Below are 15,061 nucleotides of genomic sequence, written 5' to 3'. Positions count from 1 at the left end.
GTAAAAGGTGAAAAAAAACTACCTTGCATGCATTTTGTGTTGCACCACAAAGTGTTGTTGGAAGTGTTATACACTCCCAAAAAAAAAAAAAGCTCACATGCTTTGATTGCGGCGCACATTCTGAAATGTCAAGATTTATATCAATCCAGTGTTGCATTAATTTTTCACCAAGATCTTGCAGCAGCATTGATGATGGTAGAGTCGGACTGCTGCACAAAGTCTTCTCCATCCAGCACATCCCAAAGATTCTCAATGAGGTTAAGATCTGGACTCTGTGGTCTGTGATGAACTATCCATGTGTAAAAATGATGATCTCATGCTCCCTGAATCACTCTTTCACAATTCCAGCCCCATGAATCCTGATATTATCATTTTGGAATTTGCCTGTGCCATCAAGGCAAAAAAAATCCATTGATTGAATAACCTGCAGCAACCCCAGATAATTTTCTTAGTTAAACCCAGGTGGCGACTTTTTTTGGCCAGGCATTGTATATGTCTAGCTTAATACAACCAAGCTTTTATTCGGGAATTAGTTAGCATCAAATTATTAGCATATATTTAAACTAGCATATATTTAAACTTTGAGGACTACACCTTATTCTAGAGTAGCATTCATTAAATACATAAATCCGTGGCAATTTAGGGATTCATTAGTATATAAATTCAGACATAATGTTAAGTGTTTAGCCCTTATTTTTTGGTTCTTCAGTTAGCTAGTTTGCATGCAATAAAGCCAGCAATGCAACAAACTGCAGTAATATTAAACTGTAGATCTGTACACTGATAAAAAAACACACCAATTTCAAGGTCCATCTGAAGTTCACCTATTTAGCAGGTATCATCCTGTTAGACACTTGTGTATCGCTTTCAGTTATAACAGGAACGCAATCAATGCTTAATACACAGGAGGAAACAAACTTGCTACCTTTAGATTGTTTTATTTCTTAACTTATTTGCAGAGAATTCACTTAAGTTGGTGAAATCTAACTTATGAAGAATGTCACTCTCTATTGACATTAGGACCAGGTGATTTAGCCTGCTCTAATCCATTATTGACCTCATTTTTTTTTCACCTGTTCTAATTTTGAAAGTGAGCATTCACCACTTGCGTTGGTCATAAATATTCAAAGAGCAATGTCAACATTTGGAAAAATGGACTGCAGGTTGGTTTCTTTTTTACTTAGGATTTGTAGAAGTGCTCTTGCTGATGTATGCACATTTTCTTGAAATAATGAATCTGCGTATTTCTTTTGCTGCAGAGATTCGCAAATCATGTGACGTTGTCAGCTCATATTACTGTATGCCTGATACCCCCGATCCATTTCTGTAACAAGTCGGTCTATGACAGGAATGAAAACTGTAGTCCTGAACTTCTAACGACCTGATGAAATCACTGCTTTGTATGGGAGTTGAACTCCACTATGTGTGATTGGAGGTTGCGGGCGTCGATCCCGCTACCTCTCGCCTGCTAAGCGAGCGCTCTACCGTTTCAGCTAATCCCCCATATATCCACGCAATGGACCTCAACACCCATATAAAGCTGCAGGATGGCCATGTGTTGTACTGCATTATATAGTAGTATGTTGTCACGTGTGGCGTTTCAGCCTGAGAGCTTGTTTGTATCCTCTCCCAGATAGTTAAAGAACGCCGAATCAGTAATCATTTTTGTATCTCTAACGCATTGACAGAAACATTAGATCTGATTTATTTGTAAATGATTGTAAAAGGTGCGATTGGAGGATGCGGGCATCGATCCCGCTACCTATCGCTTGCTAAGCGAGCGCTCTACCATTTGAGCTAATCCCCCGATGTGCACCCCCCCCCCCCCGTGTGGGTGTTCCAAACGCTTTGTAACGCTTAGAACTTCATAAACTCTTTTGGTAAACACTGTATGACAAGTTTTGGAACTGTTTGCCCAAGTTCAGCGCCTGGAGCGACACGCTCTCCAGCACTGTTTGCATGGGTTCAACACCTGGAGCGACCCGCTCTCTGGCATTGTTTGCACGGGTTCAACACCTGGAGCGACACGCTCTCCAGCACTGTTTGCATGGGTTCAACACCTGGAGCGACACGCTCTCCAGCACTGTTTGCATGGGTTCAACACCTGGAGCGACCCGGTCTCCGGCACTGTTTGCACGGGTTCAGCGCCTGGAGCTCCACCTTTGTCTCTTCCTGCGTCTCTACCTTTTAATAAAGATTAACATCTTTTTTCCTTTTAAATCTGGAGCTTCAGCATATTTCATCCTGAGCTTCTTCTTTACCCCTCCTCCTCCTCTCCCTCTACTTCTTTCTGGAGAATATTTTTTTCAACAACCCACTCAGTCTTCTCTTGGCCCTGGAGAAGCTACTCTCTTTGCTGGCGGTGCAGGTGCTCTTCTTAGCTGCTGCTTTCTCCTCCTGTTCCTGAATCTTCTGCAGCCTCTTCAACATTTTTTTCTCAAGCTTCTGTATTTCTCTGTCCTCCTTGTCCTGGAGCCTCTTTAGGAATTTCTCCTCCTTCAGCTGAAGCTTCATCATGATATTTGCCTCCTTCTTTTGGAGCTTCAGCATTTTCTTTCTGGCTGCCTGCTGAAACGTATCATCCCCCATCTCCATCATTTCATATTCCAACTCCTCCTCTTTATCTTCATCCATCACAGGTTCCAGGATGTAGAGCTTCTCCTTCTGCCGAAGCATCTTATCTAATTCTGTCTTCTTCTGCTTAAGCTTCATCATTAATTCTGTCTCCTTCTCCTGGAGCTCCTGCATTTGCAATGTGTATGCCTGCTGGAACTCCATTAGTTCATGTTCGTACTCCTCCGGAGACTTCTGCATCTGCTCCTCTTCATCCTCCTCCATCACAGATTTCAGGAGGTCGAGCTCCTCCTTCTTATCCAGAGACTCCTCCTCCTGCTCCTCCGGGAGTTCCAGATCAATCAGCTCAATCTCTTCCTCAGGCATAAATTCCATCACCAGATCCTCCTGAGATGCTGCTCCTGCTTCTTCCTGCAGCTTTTCTTTAGCTGGGAGGAAGAATTTGAATTTCTTCATCCTGGACAACTTTAACAGAACCGAGAAGCTTTCAAAGTGTAGACTGATGAGCGCTGGAGCCTCGAATGACGACACTCACGCTGGAACGCGTTTTTATAGCAACAGGAGGCCCCGCCCTTGCATTACGTCATATGCCTTAGAACACGCCCGCAGAAACCGCGTGCTTATGAATAATAACGTGACGTCACACCCGGCGTTCTAGAACGTTCAAAGTGAAGGTGATGTCTTGTCTGAGCGAACATAATATTAAGACTAATGTTAGTAACTGTGAATAACTAAACATAACAATTAAATGTTCCCTGTAAACTAAACTAAATGCAGTGTATACCCTTGTGAAAAAGTCGTTTGTTTAAATATATTAAAAGTGTACTTGAACTATATGTGTAATAATTAAAATATACCTTTTCTTTTTATACTTACACTTTCATCTACTTAATCAATATTTAAGTGGTGATGTATTTGATAAAAAAATATTATATATATATATATATATATATATATATATATATATATATATATATATATATATATATATATATATATTATTTAATAAAGCTGTGCTTTTTTAATGATAAAACTATAATTTTACTAAATGGGTGATTCTCATGAAGACCTTCACATTAACATAAAGTTTTTCACCTCATTGCAGCATTTTTTCAAGTTGAGAACCTTAAATAGAATGTGTATTTTACTATATTGATTATTTTTTCATATGATTTTTAAAAAATAGAATTTAATTGTCATTTGAATCTTACATGATCCAGACTAATTCTCATCACCGTTACAGTAAATGACGAAGCTAGATCAACGGTTCAAACATTTTTTGATGATTAATTTCATATTTCCACAACATATCCCATCAACTTAACAGCACAGTCCTTGACAATTACTTTGATCTTGCTAATTTATTTATAGTATATTTAATTTATTTATGAGCAACTCTCATTACCGATACAACATTTGTAATATATATTTTAATTTTTTAATTGATGGAAATGATTTTAGAATATGTTTGATCAAAAACTCATGTGGACAACAGGTAAGGGCTATACTATAGTAAAATGAAGAAAAGTTATGATAAGATGTGAAACATTTTTAAAAATGTAACATTTTAGATCCATAACGGTAATGAGAATAAATGTAACGGCAATGAAACTTAGTTAAGGCAATTGTGTAACAAAACATGGAACCAGAAAAACAAGCAAATTTCAAGAAACTCTAGTCTTTGCTGCTGCCTTCTTGCGTTCAATCTCTGTCAGTCTTCAAAAAATGAATATAATCATTAGACTAATCAAAAGAGTAAAAACATCAATGACAAAATAATACATTATATACACAGTAAATGCATCTATCTAATTTATATATATATATATATATATATATATATATATATATATATATATATATATATATACACATTAACACTAAATATATATATGATCATATATGGTAATTGATTATATATATATAATCAATTACCATAAATGATCAAATAAACTCTGTTAAATGACTCTTTTAGCAGTCTTACATAAGAATCTCATTACCAGCTCAATGGTTCTCATTACCGGTATGGCCTTCACAATGCATGGTAATGAGAATATTGAGTAACGGTAATGAGATGCTCTTGGCTAATTTCACAAATAACTAAAAATGCTAATATGCTAACAACCTATAACTTTGCAAGATGTCAAAGCCTTGTATTGTGATAATATTCATGCAATAATTTATTTTTATATTTTTAAAAGTAATGAGTATTAAACCATAACGGTAATGATAATAGACAGTGTAACTGAGGACAGTTTTATCAATATTAGCACTGATTTCTCAAAGGGAGAGAAGAGTGACTAACTCACCTTATCTCCATTTTGAAGCTTGTCTCTGAAGTGATGCATCATGGGATAGCTGATCAATTTAAAGGCACAGTATAATTTTTATAGGGGGGTGAAATCATGAAACGGTAATGAGAAAAAAATTGTTCAGTTATTTTGTTTAAAATCAAGTACATTTTTTTGTTCAACACAAAAAATATTTATATTATGTATAAATATAGATATTTTAAATGACTTTACCCTATTTTATTTATTTTATATGCTTAGTAAGTTTTATATGGTTTAACTTAAAATTAGAAAGAAGGGATACGGACACATAACGGTAATGAGAATTTCCATATATATTTTTTATTTAATTTATATAAAAATAATTGTATATGATGATGAAAACAATTGATTCATACAGTACTCCCTATTGGCTTTACACACAATATCAGAGTTTTTATGAATTAAGTATTGATAAAAAAAAAATTGTCATGGACATGTTCCCTGCAGCTTCATGAGAATCACCCTATTATCCGGTTAGTGGGGTTAAAACCTTTATTTCCTACACAGATGAACTTGTAGGTGAAGATGAAAAAAAAAACTGTAAAAAAAAACGCTCCAGACTGGCTGAGCTGAGCCTGTAGCCCGTGGCTGGGCTGTAGCTCTGACTGAGAGAAGACAGCGGGGCTTGTGCTGCTGCTGCAGCTCCGGCTAATGGTTGGTTGAGGAACTGCAGCTTCCTGTAAGCGAGCAGTTTCACCGGTTTCACCAGTTTCATCCACACACAGCTCTGATTAACTGCTTAACCCTAAACTCCTGAATCAGATCGACTAAAATCAGAAGAATATCTGCCGATCGCAGATACCGTATTTTGGCTGAAAATCGGCCGATACCGATACACTGCGGATCGATCGTTCCATCTCTAGTTATTTGGTTTATGTGTGTGTTTCAAGAATGAGGGCCCCTTGTTTATATTTTGCCTAGGGCCCCAAAATGGCTAGATCCGCCCCTGATTAGGAGAAGGAACATGTCCATGATGTTCTATAAATAGAGGGATTAGGCAAGGATGTAGTGTATTATCTCTCCTGTTTATCACTGTTACAGAGCTCTTAGCCATCCTCATAAGAACCTCCAGTATTCAGGGTTTGCAAATCATGAATCAAAATATTATCACAAGTCAATTTGCAGATGATACCACTATGTTTTTAAAAAATAAAGACCAGATTCCATTAACTATCCAAACAGAAGAGGTATATTCCAAAGCCTCAGGCCTAAATCTAAATTTAGAGAAATGTGAATTGATGTGTCTCCATGATTGCTCTCAAACTCTGCTATATAATATAAAGGTCAAATTGGAGGTTAAGTACCTGGGTATATGGATAACAAAAAATGAAGGTAGTAGTGTCAAATTAAATATTTAAAAAAATAACTTAAACAAATGCAAATTGATTTTAAACAATTGGTTACAGAGAGATTTAACTATTTTTGGTAGAACCTTACTCACCAAAATGGAGACTTTATCAAGATTTATTTACCCTGCATATTCCTTATCCATACCCCCCAAAATTATCAAGGAAATCAATAAACTTAACTTAAACTTAATCTGGAGAAACAAACATCACTATATCAAAAAAGGAAGTGTAGGAAAAGGTTATGAAGATGGAGGTATAAAAGTAATAAGATTTTGAAATAATGAATGGTGTATTAAAACTTTAATGGATACAATTCTTTCTGAGAAGTAGTCACGAAATTTGGTTTGCTGTCCCCTCTTTAATATTTAGCAAATTTGCTGGTATTGAATTCCTATTAAGATATGACTTTGATATAGGTAAGTTACCTGTGAAATTATCTGATTTTCACCAACAGGTATTACTAAATTGGAAACTGGCATATAAACACAATTTCAGTCTTCATAATGCCCCTTTCTGGAATAACAGGGTTGTTCTTCACAGAAGGAAGTCTATGTTCATGGACAATTGGATGGAGAAAAATATTTGGTCTGTAAGTCACTTGTTGGACGATAATGGCAACATGTATAAATATGTTTTATAAGGAAATATAATGTTAATTGCACAAACAGAGACTATGACAAGATAATAAGAAGGATACCGAAGGAATTTGTTCAGCTTGTGAAAAACTATAATAAAACCAAAATAACAGCTAAACTCCAGAATATCAAGATTAATGGTTTGGATTTATTGAATCAAAAATGTAAAAACAGTTTTTTAAGACAATAACAAGTGCATCCAGGTATATTAAGAAGAAAATTCATGGAAAATTATGAAAAGAAAGACCATGATAAAAAATTACTAACAAAATTTCAAAAATTTGCTCTCCCACCAACATTTAAAGAAATTCATTTTTAAAACTCTACATGATATATGTCCATCAAATGAGTTTATAAAACAGAGATTTAAAATTTATGGCGATAATTGTTATATATGTAATGAACCCGAAACAACAGAACACCTGTTCTTTCTCTGTCAACCTGTAAAAACGTTATGGGAATCTCTGCACAGCCTCCTGAAAACTAAGGCCATTAACATAGACCCCGTATCCTCTCATTCTATTTTATATGGATACATTTCTAAAAACAAAATTGTTAATAATATGATTATATTGGTAAAATACTATATACATAAATGTAAATATGGAAAGTCAAAACCTTTATGGTCAATATTTGTACAGGAATTAGAGCTTTTGAGGCTCTCCTTGGAGAAAATCGATAGACCCCATGCAAGGAAGCTTTACTATCACCTTTCTCTGTTAGATTAGTTCTCTCTCCTTTTTTTCTTTTTTTTTATATTATTGAACATACATGGAACTGTTTTGGTTTAATTCTTAGTTGTTTAACATGCCAATATTAATGTGACATATTTATGTGTGATGTTTGGGGAGGTAAGATGTTATTAAAAGATATATTTTTGTACATGTTGATTAGTTTTGAATATTGTCGTTTGTTAATAATAAAAAAAGTCCAAACGTGTGTACTTGTGCATTGAGAAATGGCTATTGTGTAAATCCCGAATCCCTTTCTACGTTCTGCCCTCTAGTGGAAGCCTCCAGTTACACGCGTTGCACATATGCTAGTATGTTCTCAGTCACATTCACAACGAAGCCTGTTGCCTACGCGAATGCATGGGCAAGTATGTTTTACCCTTAGCTAGCTGGCTGCGCGGGTCCTACTCCGAGGGAAGATTCAGCTGCAATTTCTGTAAATTCACTCAGTGAGAGAAACATTGATTTAAAGCTGATTAAATGCTGTCTGGCCTCATTCAGACTAATAAAAGGCAGAGACGCGAGGACCCGAACTGCACAACATATAGAATGGTGATATTTGCAGTGTTGCCAACTTAGCGACTTTGTCGCTATATTTAGCGACTTTTTTTGTAAAAAAAAAAAGCGACTAGCGACAAATCTAGCGAGTTTTTGTGGTGTTATTGGAGACTTTTGGCGACTCTGAGATGAACACGCGCTCTTCAGTTACTGTCCTCCGCGCTGCAGCGGGCGCTGCCGTGAGCCCCGCCCACACCACTCACAGTGCAGACACCACTCACAGTGCAGACCCCTCTCACACTCTCACACACCGCTCCACCAACACATTGTAAATGAATCGCGCGTGCCCACAGCCGCCGCTGACTGACCCCGCTCTGTATTTACAGAGCAGAAGTATAAATATTAATGTGTCTTCAGTGTGACACGAACAGAAATCCCTTAATTTAACTCACACAGTCTCAATCATTCACTCACCTCATTCACCACATAGCCTGTCACTCACCTCCTCCACAGTGTCTGCCTCTTTATTAAAAGCTAAATATCTATTGAACCATTGAACAATTTGTCTATGATAAGTTTAAAAATAAAGAAAACTTAAGAAAACGTAAAAAAATAAAAATAAAATAAAACAAAGCTAAATACAAAGCTAATAAATAAATAAATAAATAAAACAAAGCCAAATATCTATTGAACCATTGAACAATTTGTCTATGATATGTTTAAAAATAAAGAAAACTTAAGAAAATGTAAAAAATAAAAATAAAAATAAAACAAACAAATTAAAAAAAAAAATTAAAAAAACATAGAATAACAGTTCCGGCTGCTCTTTTAATAACATTTAAGAACAATGGCAAACAACTAATTTATGTAATTCACGTAAAAATGAAGTTATGTAAAAAAAGTGACGTCCTATTTAAAAAAACAACAGAAGTTGTTCATTTGTAACATTTCTAACATATTTATGGTGTTTTTACTCAATTTTTCTCTCCCACAACCCTAATCCTTTACAGCTTCAAAAACATGTATTATGCAAATTAGGCGATGACGTAATTTAGCGACTTCTAGCGACTTTTAGGACAGCCAATAGCTACTTTCCTTACTGAGTAGTTGGCAACACTGCTTGAAATTTGCAACATTTCAGAAAACATTCCTCAATACAACCATCGGGGGACACATATCACATAATCAATGTCAACTTGTCAGTATGTGTTATATTGAGGGTGGAATCAACACTGATTGCAAAATATTTTGATATTTTTATTTGACTAATAATTTCTGTGAGCACTTACTGACCCATTAGTTCAATAAATTCTGCACATGTCATGGAAGAGAGGTATGAAGGGGTTCTCCTGCTAGCACTGCCATACTTTTCTGTTTGCCCTCAAAAAGGAATCAAACTGGCTGAGCACACCCATTTGAGTTCCCATTGTCAGGGCGTCCAAATGTCTCGCTTTGTCCACAAACAAGCAACCCTAGTTCAGCTAAAAACTTTACCACAGCAATTACTCTTTTCAAAACATTGCTCCAGTATTCACATTTACTGTCAAACTGTCTTTTTAGTTTAGAATCAGTTGAACCATTATCAGCGGAATGCATAATTAATGCAACTGTTGCCTTTCTATGGCTTTTGGAAATTTTGTGCTCAGTCAAGTGTGTGGATGCATTTTTCCAGTTACTGTAGCCTCCTGTAAACACAGACACACAGCTCTCAAATAATTTACAAGTAAAACAAAACACAGTACCATTAGATGGAGAATACAGCAGCTACTCTCTCAATACATACTTACCATTTGCAACTTACCATTTGCAATAGAGCTTTAGAAAAGAAACACCTTTTTTGGCGTTTGTGTTGTCTTTCTGACTGTGCAACATTTGCATCTTTGTTTTGGCAAGATTCCAGGTCCATTTTAGCCCAATATGCTCGTATCTATTCATCAACGTTAGTCCAGTGTGCTGGGTCCAAGCTGTAGGAAGGGTGCTGAGGCTGCTACGAACAGCTCCTGCAACGGCTCCTCTGCTTAGGGGCAGATTAACGCCCAGGCTACCCTAGGCCGCAACCTTGGATTGCCCATGCAATGATTAGGGCCCACTGATTGGTCACATTTATTTATTTATCTATTTTACAAAGTTTTATTTTCTGTTGGCCCATTTTATAGATAAACACTTTGTGAGTTCAGGATTGGTTGGTTTGGGACGGTTTGACTATTTCACTGTGTAGTTGCTGCTGCATATGGGCGAGGTCTGTTACCATACCTGTCAAGTTTTGAATTTAAAAATAAGGGAAATTTCTGCCGCCCGCTTTGAGTCGCCTCACCAGCCCAACTGAGGTTCAGTATCCCTTACATTTTAAGACAGATTTACAAGAAATCTAAAATACCCACCTGTGAACCACTTACAAATTACAATTAGATTATCAGAATCTAAAAGGCCTACCTTTGTTGACACTGAAATGTTGTGGACATTCCTACACATGTAATTCTTATGATACAGCCTTAATAAAACGTTTTCTAGATATTTACATGAAGTCTTCACTTTTGTGGCAGGAATGCACTCTCATGTTATATTTTTTATTCAATGGATTTAAAATTGAACAAATTTGCAAACTGAGCTTTTACTAAAGGACATGGACCAGATATATTCCATCAGAGAATCCATTCCTACGGTGGCCGAGAAAGCACAGCGCAGTGCAAATTGAAAAGCGCTGCAAAAGCACAAAACACATCCATCAAAATTACAACACAGGTGCAGCAAATAGAAAAACGCGCTGCAAAAAGAAAAACGCGCTGCAAATAGAAAAATGCGCTGCAAATAAAAAAACGCGCTGCAAAAAGAAAAACGCGCTGCAAATAGAAAAATGCGCTGCAAATACAACCACAACACAACGGAAGTGAGTCACAACACAACGGAATTTTCCCGGGGGACCTTAAAAGATGCTGTACCAGCTGTGTACAAAGGACAATAAGTGGCAAACAAGCTTCTGAAAAGTAAGTTATGTTTATTACCTGTGATTACCATGGTTGTGTGCATATTATTAAAAGTTCTGCTTCACAAAACGCCTTGTTTGCCACTTATTGTCCTCTGTACACATAGTGAAGTCCGAGACGTTACTGAAGACGCAGCTTAGCTGGTACAGTATCTTTTAAGGTCCCCCGGGAAAATTCCGTTGTGTTGTGACTCACTTCCATTGTGTTGTGGTTCTATTTGCAGCGCGTTTTTTTATTTGCAGCGCGTTTTTCTATTTGCAGCGCGTTTTTCTATTTGCTGCGCCTGTGTTGTAATTTTGATGGATGTGTTTTGTGCTTTTGCAGCGCTTTTCAATTTGCACTGCGTTGGGCTTTCTCGGCCACCGTACATTCCTCAATAAAGTATACAAAACTGTACATCAACAATGGATTTCATGTAGCAATGTAATAATGTAAACAATTCACTTGTTTCTAATTTGTTATTTTACCTTTCCCGATTTTACCTATTTTACCTTTTTCAGTTCTAAGGGGCCTACAAAATTAATAATCTTTATTTAATATTCCTCTAGCAGGCAAAAACAGCTCAGGAGTACTTCCGGATAATAAAGTAATTGGTGGTATGATGTGTCTAATACACTGCTGGATACACATAATGATTGAGTTAAAGTCGACAGGGGACTACGGGATTTGAACAGATAAACTCAGTTGGACTGTTTATTAGCTGATCAGTGGGATCCGGTGAAAACACACAATTTAGAGGCAGTGAGCTGAGTTTATAAAACTGCTTTAAACTACCAACATGAAGTATTGTACTAAATTCTGGCTATCCACAACACATACATATAATTTTTGACTATCACACAATGGGTTTGATCTGTCTGTTTTGATTGGGAGACGAGTACAGAAGTGGCTCTCAAAAAAGAAAAAGTAAATGAAAGGAATGACATGAACAGGAGCTGCTTAAAAAAAATTGAGTTGACTGAGTAGGCTTACTTTACAACAGGATCACCATCCACTTCTCAGTCTAAACCGACTCTGATTATAGCCTGGTCCCGCTGCTAAATCAAATTAAGAAAATGAGATACAGACAAACCCGCCACCTAAAACTCCACCAGCTCAAATTTAGCGATGCTAACATTATCAGAAGCAGCAGAAGCAGGGCTGGACATGCACAAGCTACTTAGCAGACTTGGGGCCCATGCAATGAATGATTCTTGCATGATTCTCCCTCACCTCATTGATCATTCTGCACTGTGCTCTTGCAGTCATCTTTACAGGACGACCACGCCTAGGGAGAGTAGCAACAGTGCTGAACTTTCTCCATTTGTAGACCATCTTACCGTGGACACAGGATTATCAAGGCTTTTAGAGATACTTTTGTAACCCTTTCCAGCTTCATGCAATTCAACAATTGTTAATGTAGATCTTCTGAGAGCTCCTTTGTGCGAGGAATGAATCACATCAAGCAATGCTTCTTAAGAACAACAAACTCAAAACTGTTGTGTGTTTATGTGGAAGGGCAGCTTTAACCAACACATCCGATTTCATTATATCCTGGCTCCAATTAACTCTTAGAGAACTCATTAGCCTAGGAGTTCACATACTTATTCCCCCCTAACTGTGAATGTTAACATGTTGTGTTCAATAAAAGCATGCAAACATATAATTTTTGTGTTGTATTAGTTTAAGCAGACTGTGTTTGTCTGTTGTTGTGCAGCTCCACCACCAATTTTATTTATCCGATCTGCACAAAAAGTATCATACCCTTCTAACACAAAATCAGCATCCTTTTCCTTTGTTAACCAAGTTTCACTTATAGCAATCACTTGAAATTTATATTTAAGTGATTTCAAATACTCTTTAATTTCTACAAAATTAGTATACAGACTTCTACTGTTTAAATGAATTATTGAAAAATCATTAACATTTGTAAACTAAATAATATTCAAACTATTATTGAGATAGACTTTTAAGACCTTTAATAAAACCAAGTGTCTTTGCATTATGATAAACAATACAATTTTAATGACCATAAAAAATGCAAAAAATTTTCTGCTACTGTAATCATATGTTTGTCCATTTTAACTAAATATTGATTTTTTTAATATACATTTGATTAATTGCAATTTTCACACTCACCCACAAGCTTATTAAACCCCGTAATGTAATTTAATTAACCCCCATAAAAATAATTGATCAGTGCCTGTGACATCATCTCTGAGGTTTTATATAGCAGTTAAAACGTGTAACTTCTCTGTTCTAATAGAACTATTATATTGAGGTCAAAGTTTTGTTGACTCCTGTTTTAACATTAATCTGGGACCTGAAAAAGGTGATTTCACCAAGGTTAGATTATTTCGAACTATAAATGATAAGGTGAGAATAAAAGTAAATTTAGTGTGTGCTTTTGGGTTTTGTCTTTGTCAGGGAAACAGTGCTGTGATGTATAAGAGCAGTGAGAGCACTGTGAAGAGAGTAATCACTGAGCGCCTCCTTGTGGGCTTTTAAAAAGTTTCGCCCAACGTGGGGCTCGAACCCACGACCCTGAGATTAAGAGTCTCATGCTCTACCGACTGAGCTAGCCGGGCTGTGAGCTGAGAGTGAAATGTCAAAAATAATGACTGGATTCCATTCTAACCACATGATAACATTTACAAGTCAGTGAGGATAAAGGTCTCTGTATCTGAATCTAAAGAATAGACAGTTTACTGCTAAATATGATCAGTGGTGTTATTATTATTTTTTCATTTTCTTCTTCTTTTTTTTAGTATTTTTGCCCAATAAATCAGAAGGCTACATTATTAAACTTGGATTTAGATATGACTGGGTACATTTCTGCCTCAGAACCCTGTCTGAGTAGGCAGCGCTTCAGCCGTTTCAGACACAGAATACCAACAAAGATGGTAAAATGTATTTTGACCGGATCAGGGTCCTCATTTATAAAGAGCGCGTACGTTTATAAACAGGCCTGAAATGTGCATGTGCAACATCTCACGCCAGAACTGTGATATTAAGAAATACTTGGCCTGAAAAACGAGCGTATATTTAAGCGAGGTGTTCCTTCAGAAGTTTGTGGAGAGAGCGGGCATTAGTGACATCGTGTGGAAAAAGTGCGGAATTGCAGAAAAATGCTCAAACTGTCCTCACGCATATTCATACCGCATAAATCATGATTAAAAAGGGACGATTAAACATGGGTGGAAAGTAATGAATTACATTAAGTAATTGTAATTGAGTAGATTTTATGAGTATTTTGTCATTTTTAAAGTAGTTTTTAAAATAGGTAATTTTATTTTTACTCAAGTGCATTTTGACAGAAGTAATTTACTTTGCTACATTGGAAAACTGAATTACTGAGTAAAAAATAAAATGCTGTGGGAAAAAAACAATTGTCTGAATTAAAAAAAACAATTGGCACAGATGCTTGCACGTGGAATAATTAGGCAATAACGTCCTCATGCAATGCAAAATGTGCCTCGCCGGACAGAACTGTCAGCTTTCAAAACTTCCACATCAAACCTGTGAAAGCATGTGGTGTAAGTACTTTTATCATTAAACAATCTGCTTAAATGTAAAAAAAAAAAACATGTAAATAGCAGTTAAAGGATAGCAATGGCAAGTTAAAAAATAATTATGAACTGTAAAACCATAAAATTACAGTTTTTAGTCACCTATATGACCATAACTTTTTAACAGTAAAGAAAAAAAATGGCTCATAGAAACCTATGCCAGAGTTCTGGAGCCTCCGCCAAAAATACGCAGAGCTTTTATTTTTGCCCGACATCGAAGCACAATGCAGCACTCCGCACATGCGCAGAACGTCATAATTTTTTCTCAGATTAACTAATGTACAATTCACAAAAATCAACACTATTAAAGAACAATACAAACTTTTTCACACCAGAAAAGGTCATTTTATTTTAATAAACCAACTCAAAAAGTGTAACTCGCATATTAAATAAATTCATTACAAACAGA

General features: G+C 36.3%; 1 protein-coding gene and 1 non-coding gene across 2 annotated transcripts; both read right to left on the bottom strand.

The window, feature by feature from the left end:
• Window positions 1-1,834: 1,834 nt before the first annotated feature.
• Window positions 1,835-3,080, bottom strand: LOC125802995 (golgin subfamily A member 6-like protein 7). Its single transcript, XM_049481650.1, has 2 exons — window positions 2,105-3,080; window positions 1,835-2,016 (listed from the first exon to the last, which is right to left on the bottom strand). The coding sequence occupies exon 1, from the start codon at window positions 3,028-3,030 to the stop codon at window positions 2,281-2,283; it is 750 nt and encodes a 249-aa protein (XP_049337607.1). The 5' UTR covers window positions 3,031-3,080; the 3' UTR covers window positions 1,835-2,016; window positions 2,105-2,280.
• A 10,518-nt stretch (window positions 3,081-13,598) lies between these two features.
• trnak-cuu (transfer RNA lysine (anticodon CUU)) lies at window positions 13,599-13,671 on the bottom strand. The gene has a single exon. It is a non-coding gene; the product is annotated as a tRNA-Lys (tRNA).
• Window positions 13,672-15,061: the final 1,390 nt, after the last annotated feature.

The sequence above is a fragment of the Astyanax mexicanus genome, chromosome 7 (assembly GCF_023375975.1).
Source record: "Astyanax mexicanus isolate ESR-SI-001 chromosome 7, AstMex3_surface, whole genome shotgun sequence".
NCBI lineage: Eukaryota > Metazoa > Chordata > Actinopteri > Characiformes > Acestrorhamphidae > Astyanax > Astyanax mexicanus.
Note: the sequence above shows the minus strand (reverse complement) of the source record. Positions and strands in the feature narration are given on the sequence as shown.

Excerpts from the sequence above, each read along its gene's own strand:
- LOC125802995 (XM_049481650.1), bottom strand. The coding sequence starts at position 3,030 with ATGAAGAAATTCAAATTCTTCCTCCCAGCTAAAGAAAAGCTGCAGGAA.